This window comes from Ursus maritimus, unplaced genomic scaffold, assembly GCF_017311325.1.
Source record: "Ursus maritimus isolate PB19 unplaced genomic scaffold, ASM1731132v1 scaffold_19, whole genome shotgun sequence".
Classification (NCBI taxonomy): domain Eukaryota; kingdom Metazoa; phylum Chordata; class Mammalia; order Carnivora; family Ursidae; genus Ursus; species Ursus maritimus.
This window is the reverse complement of record NW_024424341.1, coordinates 49,242,013-49,259,487: the sequence shown is the minus strand read 5'-3', so window position 1 is coordinate 49,259,487 and position 17,475 is coordinate 49,242,013. Positions and strand designations below refer to the sequence as shown.

At 57.3% G+C, this 17,475-nt stretch overlaps 2 protein-coding genes across 2 annotated transcripts in view; one reads left to right on the top strand and one right to left on the bottom strand.

Moving 5' to 3' along the window:
- The first annotated feature begins 310 nt into the window (after positions 1-310).
- CUNH19orf81 (chromosome unknown C19orf81 homolog) lies at positions 311-8,734 on the top strand. The gene is made up of 5 exons (XM_040634409.1): positions 311-653; positions 5,891-5,963; positions 6,066-6,285; positions 7,416-7,555; positions 8,373-8,734. Exons 1-5 carry the CDS (start codon positions 434-436, stop codon positions 8,566-8,568), a joined length of 849 nt encoding a protein of 282 aa, XP_040490343.1. The 5' UTR covers positions 311-433; the 3' UTR covers positions 8,569-8,734.
- A 706-nt stretch (positions 8,735-9,440) lies between these two features.
- SHANK1 (SH3 and multiple ankyrin repeat domains 1) overlaps positions 9,441-17,475 on the bottom strand; it is a 43,072-nt gene continuing 35,037 nt past the window's right edge. Inside the window, exons 22-23 of the mRNA XM_040632912.1 lie at positions 14,140-17,260; positions 9,441-12,089 (exon numbers count right to left, since the gene is read on the bottom strand). Coding sequence (XP_040488846.1) covers positions 11,375-12,089; positions 14,140-17,260 — 3,836 coding nt within the window. The 3' untranslated portion in view covers positions 9,441-11,374. The remainder of the gene's footprint in view (positions 12,090-14,139; positions 17,261-17,475) is intronic.

Genomic DNA, 17,475 nt, shown 5'->3' with positions numbered 1-17,475 from the left:
GAGACTGGGGAAAGATGGGGAGAGAAGTAGGGAGACAGAGAGAGGGTGGTAGGCTTGGAGAGAGGCAGAACGCTATGAAGAGAGAGAGGGACAGAGGGCTGGGGAAATGTTGGGGAAACTAGGGGAGAAGGAGACTGTGGGGATGGAGGGAGGGAGGGGGAGAGCAATGGGGAGGAAGAGGGCAGAGAAATCAAGGGAAAGAGTGGAGGAGAGATGGGGAGAGGTCAGGGGGAAAAGATCAGGAGAGAGGGGGAGGAGGGCTGAGAGATGGGGAGAGAAGGGGGATGAGAGAGGGACAGAGGCAGGGAGAGTCAGAGAGTTGAGGAGACAGGGAGAGACGGAGGTAGAAGCAGGAAAGTGGCAAAGAAGGAATTGGGGCACACAGGAATCGGAACTCATTGGGTTCCCAGAGGTTAGGGGAACCCGGATTCCTATGTGGTCTCAGCCTTCCAGTTCTTCCTTTTTTTACCCCCGGGGCTTCAAAGAGGAGGAGGAGATAGCAGCAGGGAGAAGGAGCTGGGGTGGGTGGCCCAGTCACGGCTCTTCTCCCCATCCTCCTGAGACATCCCCCACCCACCTTCCCAGGGTGCAGCAAGAGGTGGAGACCCTGTGCTCCTCCACCGTGGGCAACTCCAGCATGCACAGGGAGGCAGGTACTGAGCAGCGTCTGTGTGCGTGTGTGTACTAGGGGGAGGGGAGGGCCCTTCATCCATATCCCCTGTGGTAACCCTGACTCGCAGTGTGGCCTTAAGCGAGTCACTGGCCTACCAGAAAGCCACCCCAAACTCTGACGTTCACCAGATTCCTGGGCAGCATCCTTTGGACCTCAAACTACATTTCTCATGAGCCTTTGCAGTTCCCTGGCCAGTGGTCTGGACCCAGAACTACATTTCCCATGAGCCTCTGGGGCCTTCGCAACTCTTCCGAGGCTATTGTCTCCCTAGGTGCTCTGCCCTGGTCCCTCACACTCTCCTTTTCTCCCACACCGAGCTCAGCAGCTTCCCCCCAAGCCACTCCTCCTCCCTACTTCCCATCTTCAGCGGTCCCACTACCAACCTGGTCACTGGGCTGGACCCCAGGTACTGGCCCTCCCCTCCCACTTCCTCCCACAGCCATCAGTCCACAGCCCCACCTTCCTGCCCACTCCCTTTGTCCTCTGCCTATCTCTCCCTCCCACAGCCCCAGCTCAGGTCTTGTCCTCTGCCACAAGGATGCTTTCTCTACCTCACCTCCGGTCGTTTTTCCCCTCAAGCCCATTCCCCACTTGGCTCCTGAGGGGTCTTCTGACCACCATCACTGACCCTGTCTCTCCTCTGCTCACACCTCCCCTTCCTTCTCCATCACCTCCAGGATAGAGTCCCAAACCCTCAGCCTCAGACCCCGTGTGGTCTGCCAGCCGACTACTCCAGCCTCATGATCCGGGGCTCCCTACCTGCACTCTACTTTAGTAGGGTCCTTCCTTCCTTCATTCATTCGCTCAGTCAACATTTGTCAAGTAACATCTTGGTAAGGATGCATTTGGCTAGCATGTGATAGAAATTGGACTTAGTGTAGTATAAAGAATAGGGGAACCATTATCACCCAAAAAGAAGCCCGGAAGTGGGGCGTGGTTTGTGTTTGGTTGAGTCAGTGGCTCAATGATGTCATTGAGGACCCAGCTTTTATTTCGCTGCCTTTAGGCCTGGGATGTGTCTCCTTTGCATACCAGCTTGCTTACCAGAGAATGGCTGCCACAGTCCCAGGCATCATTTGCAGAGGTCTTCATCTCAAGAACCCCCAAATGATCTCTCCTCACATCTTACTGGCCAGCACTCAGTCACCCACTCACTCTTGTCTCAACCCCTGGCAAAAAGATTATCATAATTATTTTAGTCAGCGGTCCTCAATCCTGGCTACACACCAAGTGAAAGGATTAAAAAAAAATCTATACCAAACCTCACTTCAGATTCAATTTAACCAGCATCTCTAGGATTTGGGTCCTTGCATCTATATTTTGTGAATGCTTGCCAGGTGACTGCAAGGAATAGTAAGGGTTGGAAGTCACTGGTTTAAACTGGATGGGATACCTCCGAGGAAACCAGATTGGTGAGCCTCCCCTGAGTTGCATGGGCGAGGAATGGACCCTTCTCAAATGGGGGAAGAAGAATGGGAATGCCTGAGTGGGTATCCTTTCTTGGTGTCTGCTACAAACACCTACTCTGTTCCAGGAGCTATGCCAGGCATAGCAAATGACCTCGTGGCAAAACAGACACTGTTTCTGTCCTCAGATCTCTTTTATTTTTTTATTTATTTTTTAAAGATTTTATTTTTATTTATTTATTTGAGGGAGAGAGACAGAGATAGCCACAGAGATAGCGAGAGGGAGCAGGAGCAGGGAGAGGGAGAAACAGGGAGGAGAGGGAGAAGCAGGCTCCCCACGGAGCAGGGAGGGTCAGTCCCAGGACCCCAGGATCACAACCCTAGCCAAAGGCAGATGCTTAACCAACTGAGCCACCCAGGCGCTCCTATCCTCAGGTCTCTTTTAGAGTCTTTGAAGACCTCTTCCTTTTGCAGATCTCTGCCCCACATCATCTCTAAGCTAGACTGAGGCACCCATGTGATACATATAATTTATGTAGAGATCCAGAAAAGTTGAATGGGACTGAGTTGGCCAGTTTCGTAGACCCACTGATCTACAGTTTTGTGGCTGGCTTTGTGGTACTTTGGAACCAGTAACATTTTTAACTTACCAGGGTGCAGACTTTGGCGCCAGCCATCAGAAAGCCCATGGATCCCCAGTGTTTTGCCTGTGCTGCCCAATGAGTGAAATGACCCAGTCTGTTCCCATGCAGGGAGGGCGGACATGAAACACACTATCTCACAAATCATTAATAACCTACAGATGCAGTAACCGTGCCTTAGCCTTGGGGCTGAAGGGAATTCTGAGAAGTTGCTGCAGATGACCGTATTCTCTTTTGCTTAAAACCATAGTCCCCGGTGGTCCCTCTGCCAAAGGACTCTAAACATCCTTTTCCCTGCCATTTCTTTTCCTTCCTTTCTTTTTTCTTTCTTTTTTTTTTTAAGTAGGTTCCATGCCCAGTGTGGAGCCCAATGCAGGGCTAGAACTCACGACCCTGAGATCAAGACCTGAGCTGAGATCAAGAGTTGGATGCTCAACCGACTGAGCCACCCAGGCGCCCCCCTGCCATTTATCTGGCAAGCTCCTTCTTATTCCCTGGGTCTCACTGTAGATATTACCTCCTCCAAGGAGCCTTCCCTGATTGCTCCTAGACTAGGCTTCACCTTCACCTCATGACACCTCCACTGTAGCTTCTATTGCCCTTTACAGTGACTGCTTCCCCCACTGGACTGGGGGCTCTTGGAGGGCATGGCACTTGGTCTAGACAAGAGTGGGATGAGAGGCAGCAGACTAGGGAGACTGAGAACACAGAATCTGGATCCAGATGCCTCAATTTTCATCCTGATTCTATCCCTTAAGGCTGCGTGACCTTGAGCAAGTCCCATCATCTCTCTCTCCTTCCATTTCATCATTTGTTAAACTGCACTATTTCAGAAAGCTTTGAAAAGTGATCGGCTTTTTATTTTATTTTATTTTATTTTTAAAGTAAGCTCTATGCCCACTGTGAGGCTTGAACTCAAAACCCCGAGATCAAGAATTGCATGCTCTACCAACTGAGCCAGCCAGGTGCCCCAGGGCTGGGCTTTTTAAAAGGGATTGTAAACATATAGTTATTATTATTGTTATGTGGACAGATTTGAGGAGGTTATTGCGTTGGAGGGATGTAGGGGAAGCCAGTATAGCTGGAAGAAAGTGATCAGAGAAGTCAACAGGGGCGACCACACGCAGGGCAGGTGCTTCTCAAAGGAGATCTTGTTAAAATGCAGATTCTGATCCCGTGGGTCTGGGGTGGACCCCGAAATGCTGTGTTTCTTTCTTTCTTTCTTTCTTTTTTTTTTTTGTTCCAATTTATTTTCCAAGTTGCATGCATACAACGAAGAGATCTTAAATATATTTCAATCGGTTTTGACAAATGCCTAGGTTCATCTCACCCAAACCACTGTGAAGCATAGGCTATTCCTACCACACCAGTTCCCTCACACTGAAATGCTGTATTGCAAATAGGGTACTGCTCCCCAGATCACACACTGAGGAGCGAGTCCCCACCTCAGGGAGGACTGTATCCTGACAGCAAGAGGAAGCCACTGGTGGTTTGCAAACATGGGTCACTATGACAGAATGATCACCCCACCTGCCCTGTGGAAACAGATGGGAGGTGGGATGACGGGGACCAGAGCAGGAGACTTACGATGGTATAAGCCGAGTCAGAGACTGCCGGGAGCATAGCTGTGACATGGCTGTGTGCTGGAGACAGCCTGTATCTGCTCACAAGAGCCAATTGTTAAATTTTGCAAGCTGGTTGTTAAAACTGTGGGGAGCATTGAATTGGTCATGGTGGGAGTACTGACAGTATGAACACTGGCAAATGCTACGATCCGTGTGCGTGCGTGTGTGCATGTGTAAGAGAGACACAGAGACAGAATATTAATTAAACATTTACCAGCACACCCCTGAGTTTAGGGACTTGTACTGAGGGAGTCCGTAACACATGGAATGTCTTAGTAGGAGGGTGTTAGGGAGGACTTATTATTATGGGAGCTGCTGGGTTGGGTGACTTTGGGAGGATTCAGGGAAGCAGGCTTTCCTCTGGATCAGATCTTGGCAGGAAGTGGAGGCAAGTCTATGACGCAGGAGGGATGAATGGAACGAACATTGTGGGTGGGGAAGAAGCAGCATCAGCTCTGAACCAAGAGGAGGATGTTTGGTCACTTTGTGGTTTGGACAGTGTTCATGTTGTGTGGTGATGAGACGTGACTCCGCTCTTATTTTTATCTTGGTCCGTCATGGTCACAGAGTGGCCTTGGCTGATGTGGGTGTTCTGTGAGATTGTTTATGTCCGACATAAACAGCCCTGGCTGTCAAGGGCTGCTTTCCTCTTTGTTCATCTGCTGAAACAAAGAGACACCCCCAAACACAATGGCATGAAGAAGAGAGTGTATTTCTCTCATGTGACACAAGGCAGGTGGCCTGGATTGGTGGGACATCTCAGCCCCATGAGATGACTCAGGGACCCAGATTCCCTCCATATTGTTGCTCGAGCCTGGCTGAAGCTGGCTTATTGCTACATCTACATTCCAGTACAGGGGAAGGGGCAACAAGTCAGAGACAAGCAACCTTCTTTTAAATGACTCCAAAACTGCCCGCCTCACTCCGCTAACACTGTTGGTGAGAACTCGTTCACATGGCCACACAGAGCTGCAAGGGATGCTGGGAACTGTTCTCTCTAGCCCGGTGGCCGTGTGCCAAGTCAAACTCTAAGACCATAGAGGAGGGGGAACATGGATTATGTGGGACAACTAGCAGTTGGCCATAAGAGAGACCCGTCAGTGGATGGAGGAGTTGCATACAATGGCTCAGGTTTGGCAGCTGTTATCAGCCTAGTTGGAGCCAGGAGGCCGGTTCTGAGAGTGTTGGGAAAACCACATACTGGATTCAAAGGCTGCTGCCGGGCTGGGGTGACTGGAATAGGAAGCAAAACGCGGCAAGTCCGGTCCACTTCCTCCTGCCTTGCAATCTCTCTGTAGCGCCCCCCTTTCAGGCAGAGCCTACCAGGAACCTAGCTGTTGGAGCAGAACCCGGGTTGGTAGTGTCCCCGCCCTGGGATCACAGAGTGGGTGCAGAAGGGAGTTGTTGGAGCTGAGAGGCAACAGCTTAGTAACTGGCATCAGAGCTATTTGGGAGTGGCATGGACAATGCTTCGTGATGCCCATTTAGGCCGAATAATGTCTGAGGAGTGCTCAGGGCAGCTGACACTGAGTTCTTCATCCCCAGGAGCCCTCCTTGTGGACCTAGAGACCCCAGAGGAAACACAAGCCCGGAGCCTGGGCAGGCCTGTCAAATCCTCGTGAGTGGTCCCTGGCCCCATGACTTCTGATCTCAGCTCCCCCGAGGGTGATGACGGTGACCCCTGACCTCAGAGGTCCCTGCCCACTTGCTCTCTCCCCAGGAAGCAGTACTTGCGCCACGTCATTGCAGAATACGAGGCGCTGGACCGAGAGCTCCCGTGCATCCGGAAGTTCCCTCCCCCCCGTGCCTGTCCCTGGGACCCAGGCCCTGAGCTTCTGCACAGCTTGGGTGGGAGGATAAAAAGGGAACCGGCTCAGAAAGGAGGTGGACAGGGCTTAAATCTAGGCTCTGCTGCTTACCAGCTGTGGGCTTGGCTCCAGGTTTTAGGTTGCTAAAGATTATGAATTTGTCAAAAGATCAATAGTCACATTTATCACTGCTGATCCCAGAAAGGCAGAAAGAGGGGGAGAAGGAGGGGCAGAGAAGGACAGAGATTGAAAGGCAGAGAGCAGGGAGACTGGGGACACAGGGAGTCCTGTGAATCCGTCTACCATGAAATTCTGTAAAGTTTGCAAATATTGCAGACTCAAGATAAAGCCCCTGTTTTTGGCGGATTGCGAGAACTGGTCATTCAGTGTACAAATCTGTTGGCAATCCCTGCCATCCGTCAGAAGAGGTATCTACTAGGTTCTCGCTGGTAAATTAAAAGCACCTTAATGGGATGCTTCCATGTGCCGGCCACAGGACCCAGGGCAGTCTCGCAGCTGATGTGTGTGACTTTAGCCCAACACAGAGATTATTGTCTTTGTTAGGGGACCCAATTCCCAGCCCATCCCTCCTCTTCTTTGTGGCTCTGAACAGGGGACCCCGCCTCCTCCACACATACACCCACAGCTTGCCTTCCAGGAGGTGACCAATTTCATGATTTCATCCTAGTTCATCAGCAGTTTTACATGTTATGACTGCGGCATATCACCTTGAACATGGTAATCTCATGTGGAAAATGTGGTTAGTGGTCAATGTTTCTGAATAACAAGAAGTCACAACCCCTATGATCCTTATTATTATTTTTTTTACAACTGAACGTTCCTTAAAATGCTAATATCATAAAAGGAAAAGTGTGCAACTTTAATCCTTGTGGGATCTTCAAGAGCTAATAAAAGCCTGCCATCCAGTGCAGGTTTCCAGAAAAGTTTCTGGTAGCTTGGTAAAGTTGGCCAAATTGGTGAATCATGTAAGCCAACTGTTCCCTGGCAGATCGGCTCGGTGAGAAGTGATTTTTTGGAGAATGACCTCTTAGAATGACAGGTAGATGCTTTTGTACCTCAGAGATACCTGCGCTCCCTGCTTTGACTAGAGGGATAGGATCCAGAGATCGAGTGTGAACCTTGCCTCTCAAATGCTACCTGAGATTCTGGCAGGTTCTGCAAGTGGGTCTAAGGTGGGGACTTCGTAACCTGGACTGAACCTGAGTGTCACATGGCGAGGCTCTCTCTCTTGACTCCTCCAGCCGGAGGAGGACCTTACCCACCTGGAGGTGCTGGAGGCTCTGGAGGCCGAGTTACCCGGCGCCATGGAGAGCGGGCGCGTGAGCAGCATCCGCTTTGAAAATATGAATGTCATCTGTGGGACTGCGGGGCGCCGGGACAGGTGAGACTGCCCCTGGGTCGAGGCCAGGGCCCGGAGGGCACGAGAGAGGCGGGGCCAAGAGTGGGGGAGGTGAAGGGTGTGGCCTAGTGAGCGCGGTGGGGAGGGGCGGGGCCAGAGCCGAGGCGCTGAGTGGGCGGGGCCGGGAAAGGAAGGCAGTGTGGTCTGGAGAGGGGCCTTGTTGGTGCGCGGGAGGGACGACGCGGCTGAGTGAGAAGCGGGAAGCGGCTCGANCCGAGAGTGAGCGCAGTGAGGGGGCACGGCCAGGTGAGATCAGAGAGGAGGAGGAATCTGGAGTGAGGAAATGGACTTTGAGTGACCTGGAGAGATAAAACTGAAGTGTGGGGTCGGAACCTGGGAAGGCAGCTCTGAGGGGGCGGATCCTGGACCCAGCACATTGAGGGGGTGGGACCAGGAGAGATCTGGAGGGCCCGCGGCCTGGAGTGTCAAGTTGGGGGTGAGGTCGGGAGAAACCTCGTCTCAGGGAACATGCCTGAGAGACACACTGAAGGGCCCGGCCCTGGAGCGGCGGTTTGAAGAGATGGAGCCTCGACAGACCACAATTAGGGGACAGGACCAGGCTGAGAGAAGATGGGACCTAGAATGACCCGCGTTAAGGATCGAAGTACGGGTTGACTTCGGCGACAGGGCAGGGCTGCAGAGGGGTTTAGGGACAGAGCGACGAGATGAGCAACCGGAGTGTGTAAACGAACAGCGACCAGGCAGGGACCCTCCGACAATCAAAGGCGGGGCTGGGACCACCAGCGATTCCTTTCGGTCTCCGCCCCGTCCCTGTCCTCTTGGCCCCGCCCCCTTGCAGGTGGCTCATCACGGTCACGGACTTCCAGACTCGCTCTCGGCTGCTGCGCTCCGGCATCCGCCTCCGCGGGAACGCACACCCGCTGGTGCGCCACGACGAACTGCTGCTGGCCGATTACCGCCTGCACCTGCGGCGCTCCCTTGTCCGGCGGCGCATGCTCGAGGCCCTGGGGGCGGAGCCGACCGAGGAAGACTAAAGCTTACGGGGCGGCCCCAGCTGCGCTTGCACACCGCCCAGCTGGCTCGGGCTACCCACCCGGAACCCCCGAGGGAAAGGGGCGTTGCCTCCCCAGGAAGGAGGCGGGGCCGGCTCGAGGGGGTGGATACTGTGAGTTTAATTATAAAGAATGACCTGGTACAAAAGCCATTTCTCTCTGCAAAATCTTGGTGGGGAGTCAGGGGGAGGGAGGTGATAGGGGGTAGGGACGAACCCCCATAATATAATCCCGCCTCCCTCATCTTCCCCAAGTCCCTGCAAATGGACACCTGGGTCCCAATCCCTTGAAGGATGAACTGAGGCTCGCGAGAGGGCAGACCCGGGCGCCGGGGCTTTCAACCCATGCCGATCCCTGTCTTAGAGAGAACCAGACGTCCTCATCCGCCCCCCTCCTCTTTTCTCCTCCCACCCCCCTTGGAAGACAATTCTCGGGCTTTTATTTCAGGTTTTTTTTTTTTTCTGGATTTTTTTTGTTTGTGTTCTAGGGTTTTTTTTTTTTTTTGTATTTTCTTTAGTTATTGTTCCTCTTTTTGCTTTATCCTCTCCGCCCCGCGCTGCCCCCATCCAGTCCCTTCCCCCTCCCACCCCGACCTCTCCTCCCCCCCCTCCCCACCCCCTACACCCTCCCCAACCCCGCGGCACCCATCCAGAATGAACAAGCCCTTGATAGACGGGCGCCGCGCAGGCCCCCTGCGGACGGGGGGCATCCGACAAGGGAGAGGGGGCGGGTAGGGGCCCAGCGCGACCTCTGCCCTCCTCCTTGACCCCTCCCCCCTCCCACGACCCTCCCACAAGGTTCCCCGCAGATCCCTGACGTGGTGAGGGGAGAGGGCTGCAAGCGCCCTCCCCCCCCATGGACGGAGCGCCCCCCCCTCGGGGGTAGGGGGCAGCAGAGGGGGAATGGGCTTGGGGAAAGGAGGGGGAGCTCCCTTCTTTGGCAGCTGAACATGGGGGGGACCTGAGGGCAATGCCCTCCCCCCTTTACCCACAGTAGGAGAGGGGGCTTCCCAGGGGAAGGGGTGGCTTAAAATTCCCAAGCCCCAGGAATAAAGGGAGCGGGGAAGCGTGCAGGAAGGAACAGCCATGCTGGAGGGAGAAGGAGTTTCTTGGAGAGAAGGAAAGGTGTGTGTGGGGGATCTTCGTGCAAAATGGATGAGAGATGGTCCAGGAAGAACTAGGAAGAATGAGAGGAGTGGGGATGTGCAAGAGGTCACAGATTGGAGCAGGGAGAAGAGGAAGCATGGAAGCATGGTGAGCAAGAGGGGAGAGTGCATAGGGTCTTCTCTCACCAGGAGAAAGGAGCGTCCAAGAGGTGAGAAAATAGGCAGGGTAAGAGCTGTTCCTCCACAGGCACAAAAAATAAGGATGCTAGGAAAAGAAACGACAGTACAGCCCAAGAGTGTGCAGAAGAAGACAAGTGTGCAAAAGGAGAGAGATGGTTGAGTTCCCCCCGGGCAGATGGAAAAAGTCACCGAGGAGCCAACAAGAGCAAGGAGAAATTCAAGAATGAGTGTGCAGCAAAGCCACAGTCTGCAGGAATGTTGTTAGAGAAGGAACATGGCTTCAAGAGAGCAGCGGAGGTGCTGGGGAGGGCATGTGTGCAAGAGTTGAGTGTGTGAGAAAGTTCACAGAAGAGTGGAGAATGAAGCAGGACACAGATTTGGAAAAGAAGGGTGCACGGGAGTGGGAGCCTGGCAAAGAGGAAGGGAATGAGCATTTGAGAGAGAAGCAGTTCCTGGGAGGCAGGTGTACCAGATGCTGGATAAGTGATGGTGTGAGGAGGGGAGGAGCAGGGAAGGGCGTGGGAGTGTCACTGTGAGAGGGAGAGGTGGGGAGAGTCAGAAAACGTGGGGGTTCGAGAACAAGAAGGAGAAATGCTTAAAGACGATGGGTCGGGAGCGGTGCATGGGATAGCAAGTGTGCAAGAGCTGAATAAAGGCAGGTGTGTTCACAGAATAAATGTGTGCGCACAGAGTTTGTGAGTGGGTAGGGAAAAGGGTGTCCCAAGTGTGTCTGCAGCAAGGGTTTAGAGATTTTCAGAAGTGAGGTGTGTAAGGGAGGGTACCAAGGAAAGAGTACGCAGGCAAGAGTTTGAGACAGTAAGGGTATGGAACGTGGGAGAAGAAATGCAGTGTGTGCCGGGGAACAGGGTGTGTTTGAGCGCTGAGGGCCTCGCGAGCCAGAAGCGAAGGCGGAGTGTGCAAGACAGCGAGAGGGCAAATTTGTGCAAAATTGTAGCCCAGGGAGAGGAGAGGCAAGCAGGCGTGCAAAGGAGCGTGCAAGAGGCCAGGGAGGGGAGGGGGGGCGGCGGCTGCTGTGTGTGCTAGGGAGAGGGGAAGGTGGGCAGAGCCCAGGGGCCTGGAGAGGGGGGAAGGGTTGTTAGAGGGGCGGCAGGTGGTGGAATCTGAGGGCACCCCCTTCCCCTGCGGCCGGGGACAACCCCCATCCAATCAGGCTCAGGGCTGACCCTCTATGGCTCTGTCTGTTCCCCCCTCCCCAGAACCGACCCTTCCCTCCTCCTCCATCCCCCTCCATGATTTCCTCCATCACCCCCCCTCTGCTCCCTGCTTCACACAGTCTTGTGTCAGCTGCCCCCTCCTGTGAGGTGCAAATGTCTGGCCGGGATCAGGCCACCTGGTGACCTCCGGCCTTGGGAGAGGAGGGCAGGGCGCAGTTCTAGCAGAGTCCCTGGCCCAGGGGGAAGAGAATGATGGTCAGGGGTCAGAGGTCAAGAGGCCAGTAGGCTCAAGGGTTCTGTGGACGGGCTGGTCCGTCCAGGCCAGCCATCACCTCTCCAGGAAGAATTTGAGAGCCCGGTCGATGTTCATGCGGTGGCCCACCCTGGTCACGCCCAGATCGACGTAATCCTCCTTGGTCAAGGCGGGCAGATGGGAGCCATCGATCTCGTGGTCCAGGAACTGTGCTCGGTGCTCAGCCAAGCCTAGCCACTCGAGCCAATCAGCCACGTCGAACTTGGTCCAGAACCCCAGAGGTTTAGCGCCGAAGGGCTTGTCCGGGGGCAGCGAAAGCAGGCGGGTTGGTGAGAGGGAACGGGAGGCCCCTGACAAGGCTCCACCAAGCCCCCCGGATATCCCGGGGTGTGGTGGCACGAAGACAGGGGCAAAAGGGTCAGCTGAGCCTCCTGCCCCCCCTGTTGGGGAGCCGCGGATGTCAAAGAGGCCCGGATACAGGGGTCCGGAAGGCAGGATGGGCAGGGACGAGGGCCTGGGCGCAGGGCTGACCTTGTGCTCCGAGGCGGGCAGCAGTGAGGGGCTGGGGGCCCGGCGGAGCAGGGGTGGCCGCATCTCGAACTCCACGCCCTGGAGGTGGCGGGTGGACGTGGAGGAGGAGGCTGAGGGTGAGGTGGCCCCCGGAGCTGCAGCGGCTGAAGGGGGGACCCCACTTCCTGTGGGGAGTGGCGGCAGAGGTGGTTTGGGCCAGTTCTGAAACAGGCTGCTGACGGGTTTGGAGAGGATCGAGGACTGGGAGTCTTCAGAGAGTCTGGAAGGTGACAAAGGGGCAGGGGTGGAGGAAGGGGTTTGGAGGGCAATGGCAGGGTGAGAAAGAGGCAGAGGTCGGGATGTAGGGAGAGAAGAGAGACAGGAGAGGGGGGGTAGAGAGGTGGAGAAGAGATGGGAAGAGATAGAAAGAGCGAGGGGATAAGACAGATGTCAGGACAGAAATGAAGGGAGAGAAGAACGAGAGGACAGGGAGAGGGTGACAGTCAAGAGAGATGAAAGAAAAAGAGACATTAAGTGATAATAATAATAATCGCCACCACTTACTGATGCTCACGTGTGCCAGGCATTGTTCTAAGTGCTTTACATATCGCATCTCAGTGTATTCCCCATGACAGCCCTGATGCAGGTTACTATTATTATCAGCAGCACAGAGAGGTTAAATAACTTGCCTAAGGACACACAGCCAGGAAGTGGCAGAGCCCAGTTACATGGCACCAAAGTCTGAGCTCTTAACCACTACTCTATACTGCCTATCAGGTTATGGCCAGTCACAGCAGAGTGGAAGACAGGGAGACGGTGAGAGAGGAACAAAAAGAGGGTGAGCGTTCAAGGGAGAGAGATGGAAGGGGATAGGGACAGAGAGAGAGAGAGAGGGAGAGAGATGAGGAGAGGGAGATGAAAGAGAGAAGAAACAAGGGGAGAAAAAGGTTCCCCTCATCCCTTTAGCTCCCTTCAGAACAGTCCTGCCTCAGGGCCTTTGAACTGGCTGTTCCCAGCAGCCATGGGATCTGCTCCCTCCCTTCCTCCAGTTTCTGCTTGTCTTGCTGGTTATTTGAGAGGCCTTCTCTAACCATCCCCCATCCCTGCCTCATTAGACTATGAGCTCCTTGAGAGCAGGGCTTTGCCTGTCCTTCCCCCTGTGGGCAACCCGTCACCCAGAAGGGCACCCAGCGTACAGTAGGTCATAAACCAATAGCATCTGTCGCCTACGTTAAGCATTCTCTCCTCCACCCAGAATACTTAAACCTAATCAGCCAGTTGCCTTAAGATCTCAAAGGCCTGAAAATACCACGTTCAAATATCACCATAAGTTCATCAGACCCTCAGAGTTATAGTGAGCTCAGCAGATGGACAAGGGGGTTAAGAAAGCTCTCCTCACTTTCTCCGTGTGCCTGAATCAGGAATGTGACTCTACTTTCCCTAAGATTAAAAGGTCTTGAATGAGCTTGAACTTTGTAGTGATTCTGGCTAAGCTAGCTGCTTGAGGAAACTTCTTCACTATCCCGTATTTTTCCCTCTACACTTGCTGGGCTTTGGCAAGAGGCCCCTCCCCTCCCCCAACTCGTGTCAACATTTAACCCTCTCATAAACCCTTTAGGTGGGTCCAGTGCTGTCCCCCTTCTACAGAGAGGTGGATTCCTTTGCCTAAGGTCACCCAGTTAGAAGTCCAGGGCTGGGGTGCCTGGGTGGCACAGCGGTTAAGCGTCTGCCTTCGGCTCAGGGCGTGATCCCAGCGTTGTGGGATCGAGCCCCACATCAGGCTCCTCCGCTATGAGCCTGCTTCTTCCTCTCCCACTCACCCTGCTTGTGTTCCCTCTCTCGCTGGCTGTCTCTATCTCTGTCAAATAAATAAATAAAATCTTAAAAAAAAAAAAAAAAAGAAGTCCAGGGCTGAGACCAAGGCCCAAGAAGCCCAGCTCCAGACGCACATCCGAAGCCCTGCGCCCTAAAGCATCTGAATCTTGAGACGCACGGGGTTCAAGGGACTCGCAGATTTCAGGGACTGTCAGAAATGACAACCCGCCGAGCAAACAGACTTTGGCAAATTGTGCTCCAATCTCTTGTTAATAACTTTGTTGTTCATCAGGGGATGTGTGTTGTCATGGTGATGGAAGAGACCACAAAAGCTACTGAGGTAAAGTATCTGTGAACGCGTGCTTCTCAGAGGACGGACTTCTGCAAGCCAGCCTCGTTTGTTTTCTTTCTGCTACCTGGGACCCTCAAAGGACGCGGCTATGGCGAAGGTAGACTCTAGTACCCACAGCATTGGCCCCTGTGGCCTCCGTCACCAACCACCAGCCCCGGCTCACCTCTGCCTCTGCAGGGAAGAGGTCCTCTCCGGGACGTAGCCGGCTCCCCCGTGGTGGCTGTCCCCGCTTCCCCCGCTGCCTCCCCGGGCCCAGGGCAGAGCGCCACCAGCTGCCGAGGAGCCCCCAAATTGCTGAAGCTTGGAGCTGAGTTCACTGATGATGCTGGCTTTTACTGTGGCCAAGGCTGAGGCCTGAGGCTGGGCCAGGGGCCCGGGCAGGGGTGGTGGCGGTGGGCCCGGGCCCTCCTCCCAGGGCAGCAGCTTCCGAGGCAGAGAGGAGGCCGATGGCAAGGGCACCGGCGGGCCTTCCGGCTCTATAGGCACCGGACCCCCAGCCATACCCGCCGTTGAAGGTCCTGTGCAACCGCTCAGGGCCAGCAGCCCATCCGTTCCAGCCCCTGTCACGGAGACGGTGGGGCTGGTGGGAGTGACAGGGTCCCGCAGTCCCCCACTAGGGCCGGGCCTCAGGCCTCCACTGGTCCCCAGAGCCCGGCCCCGGAGCTTAGAAGGAGTCATGAGCTGCGGGGGATACGGTGGGCCAGGAGTACCACTCCCCCCGAAGGCCTGGCCGTCCAGGTAGGCCACGTATGTGTCCAGAAGCTCTGGCCCACTGGCCACACTGGCCCCCCCGCCACCACCACCGCCGCCTCCGGCGCTGCCACCGCCTTCGGCAGAAAGGCTGCTCAGTGTGGACGCGCTGCTGATGGTCTCCAGAGGGTGGTCACTGCTGCTCCGACTGTCCACCTCCTCGATACCCGAATCGGTGCCAGGCGGTGGGTCTGGGCCAGGCTGCAGGGCCGGCGGAGCAGGGGCAGCCGGGGCCGGTGGGCCTGGCGGAGGGGGGTCCCCTGGAGCCACGGGGGCCCCCTGGGTCAGTGTGGCCACCTCACTGTCATAGGAAGTCAGGCTGGATGCCGTGGAGTCCAGGGTGGGAGGTGCGGCGGCAACAGGAGGTGGTGGCACAGGGGGCAGTGGGGTGGTTGGGGTGGGTGGGTCCGGCAGCGGATGCGGAGGCCCAGGTGTGAGGGGCGACTCTGGCTTCTCGAAGCTGTTGGAGAACTCCAGAGGCGGGGGCAGCGGTTCCACAAAGAGGAATTCGCCATCTTCCACATCCACCGAGGGAGCAGGGGGCGGCAGGACTAGCAGGGGAAGCCCATTCTCTTCACTGCCCCGCGGGGAGGTCGGCGAAGGCGGGACGGACCGGCGTGGGCTGGGCGGCGGAACCCCCGGCCCGTCTTCCGAAGGGGGTCCCCTTCCCCCCGCCCCACTGGCTCTGGGCTGGCAGTTCTCAAGGAACCGCACGTGTAGGGGCAGCCGTTCTGGCTCCTCGGGGGCTCCCGACCTCCACGCCTTGCTCACCCCGGGGTGTGGGGGCGGGGGCTCCGGCCCCAGCTGGAGGAGGAGGGGCCCGACCCCGGGAGCTGTAGGGGGCAAGCGGTGCAGCAAGGAGCGTCGGGCAGCTGGAGGGCTGGCCGGAAGGGACTTCTCCTGGCTGCCCAGGCCTGCCCGGTACCCCAGCTCCCGGCGGGCGGGGTCCGGTGGTGAGGCCCCCCAGAGACGCAGCACTGGCTCATGGTGGGCGTGGGGCGAGTGGTGGTGTGGGGTGGGCGGCGGGGCCTCGTAGCGGGGCGATGGGGGCCTTGGAGGGGGCTGGGGGGGCCCACCACCCTCCGAGGACTCCTTCAGCGCCCGCTCTCGGGCTGCCAGGGCCAGCCCGAGCGGGGAGGCGGGGTCCAGGGCCTTGCCGGTCAGCGGGTGGACCAGAGGTCGGGGCGGCAGGAAGCTGGTGAAGGCGCTGCTGCCCCCGCTGCCCCCGTAGGCGCGGCTGCCGGCCCCGTAAGCCCCGTAGCCGCCGCCACTCCCCGCGCCTGCAGACTCCAGCCGGAGGTAGGGCTCGGCAGAGAACATGCCTTCATCGATGGATTTCGAGTGGCGCAGCCGGGGACCCGGGGGCGCCCCTGGGCCCAGCCCGCCGTCGCCGCCATCCTCGTCCCCCGCGTCGGTGGAGAGGAAGAGCGTGGATCGCCGGCGGGCTTCGTTCTGCCAGCCCCCTTCCCTCCGGGCCGCCCCCACCAGGGCCGCTCCGAACTGGCTGGTGAAATCCAGGGTGGCGGGGCCGCTGGGCGAGGTAGGGGTGGGCACGGGCGAGGGGGACGGCGGCACCGGCGACATGGCCGGGGCGGGGCTCGGCGCCGAGGAGCCGCCGCCGCCGCCGCCACCGCCGCCACCGCCGCCGCCGGCAGCCTCGGGCTGGGTGGGGGGTTCCGCCTCGGTGCTGCTGCCCTGGCTGCTGCGGCCGCTGCTACTGGTGGACGGAGCCTTGATGATGATGGTAGGGATGGGGATGGAGTTCTTCTCCGAGGGGGCGGCCGCGGTCGGCTGCGGCTGCGGGGACGCCGGAGACGTGGGCGAGGGGGCGGGAGGGAGGCCGCCGCCCTTCTGAGGCTCGCCTTCGACTTTGGTCTGCTTGACCAGGGGCCCCTTGCGCCCGCGGCCCGAGCGGGCCGGCACGTACATGGCCGCGCTGGCCGCCCGGGGGGGCAGCTGGAAGTAGCGCAGGGCCGGGGCCTGGGAGGAGCTGATGCCGCCCCCGCCATGGTGCGACGGGGACGGGGCCCCCGGGGTGGGGCTAGGCCCGCCGCCCCGCCAGCCGCGCAGGCTGGGCTGGGGCCCCAGAGCCAGTCGGGGTGGGGGGTCGTCGGGAGAGCCACCCGTCTCCATCTCCGGGGGATGAGGGGGGTGGGCGTGGTGGTGGTGAGGCTGGGGGGGCGGGGCGTGATGGTGGTGGTGGTGGGGCGGGTGGTGGTGGGCGGGGGGCAGGGGCCCGCTGTGGTACAGGCTCTTCTCACGGCCCCCTACACGTGTGTCGGGAAGGGAGGGTCCATCAAAGGATGCGGGGGAAGAGGAGGGGAGGGGGCCACCCGAGCTGGGGTTAAAGGGCCCGCCTCTGGGGGATGGGGTGAGGCGGCCAGAGGAGGAGGGGGCTGGAGGTGTGCTGTAGGGGGGCTCCGGTGGGGACGTGGTGGGCGGCGGGGGGATGTCCTCCGAGCCAGGCACAGACAGGCTGCGACTGAACTTCATGGCTGGGGGAGCTAGGTAGGGTCTATCATCTTCTGCAGCCCCTGGGGAAGACACAATGGATCCAGGAGTGGGGGGAGGGGGTCTCCCTCCTCCCCTATCCCATAGTACTACAATATTAATGAAATAACAACAACAACAACAGCAACAGCAACAACAACAACACCACGACGCCACTGAGTATATGCTAAGACCCTCACACGAATCAGTCTAGAGCTCCCCAGCTGTGGTAAATCGACTTGGTGACACAGGCTGTGCG

Excerpts from the sequence above, each read along its gene's own strand:
- CUNH19orf81 (XM_040634409.1), top strand. The coding sequence starts at position 434 with ATGTGGTCTCAGCCTTCCAGTTCTTCCTTTTTTTACCCCCGGGGCTTC. Across the intron at positions 6,286-7,415 it reads AGCTGTGGGCTTGGCTCCAG|CCGGAGGAGGACCTTACCCA; the intron begins GTTTTAGGTTGC and ends TGACTCCTCCAG. Across the intron at positions 7,556-8,372 it reads ACTGCGGGGCGCCGGGACAG|GTGGCTCATCACGGTCACGG; the intron begins GTGAGACTGCCC and ends GCCCCCTTGCAG.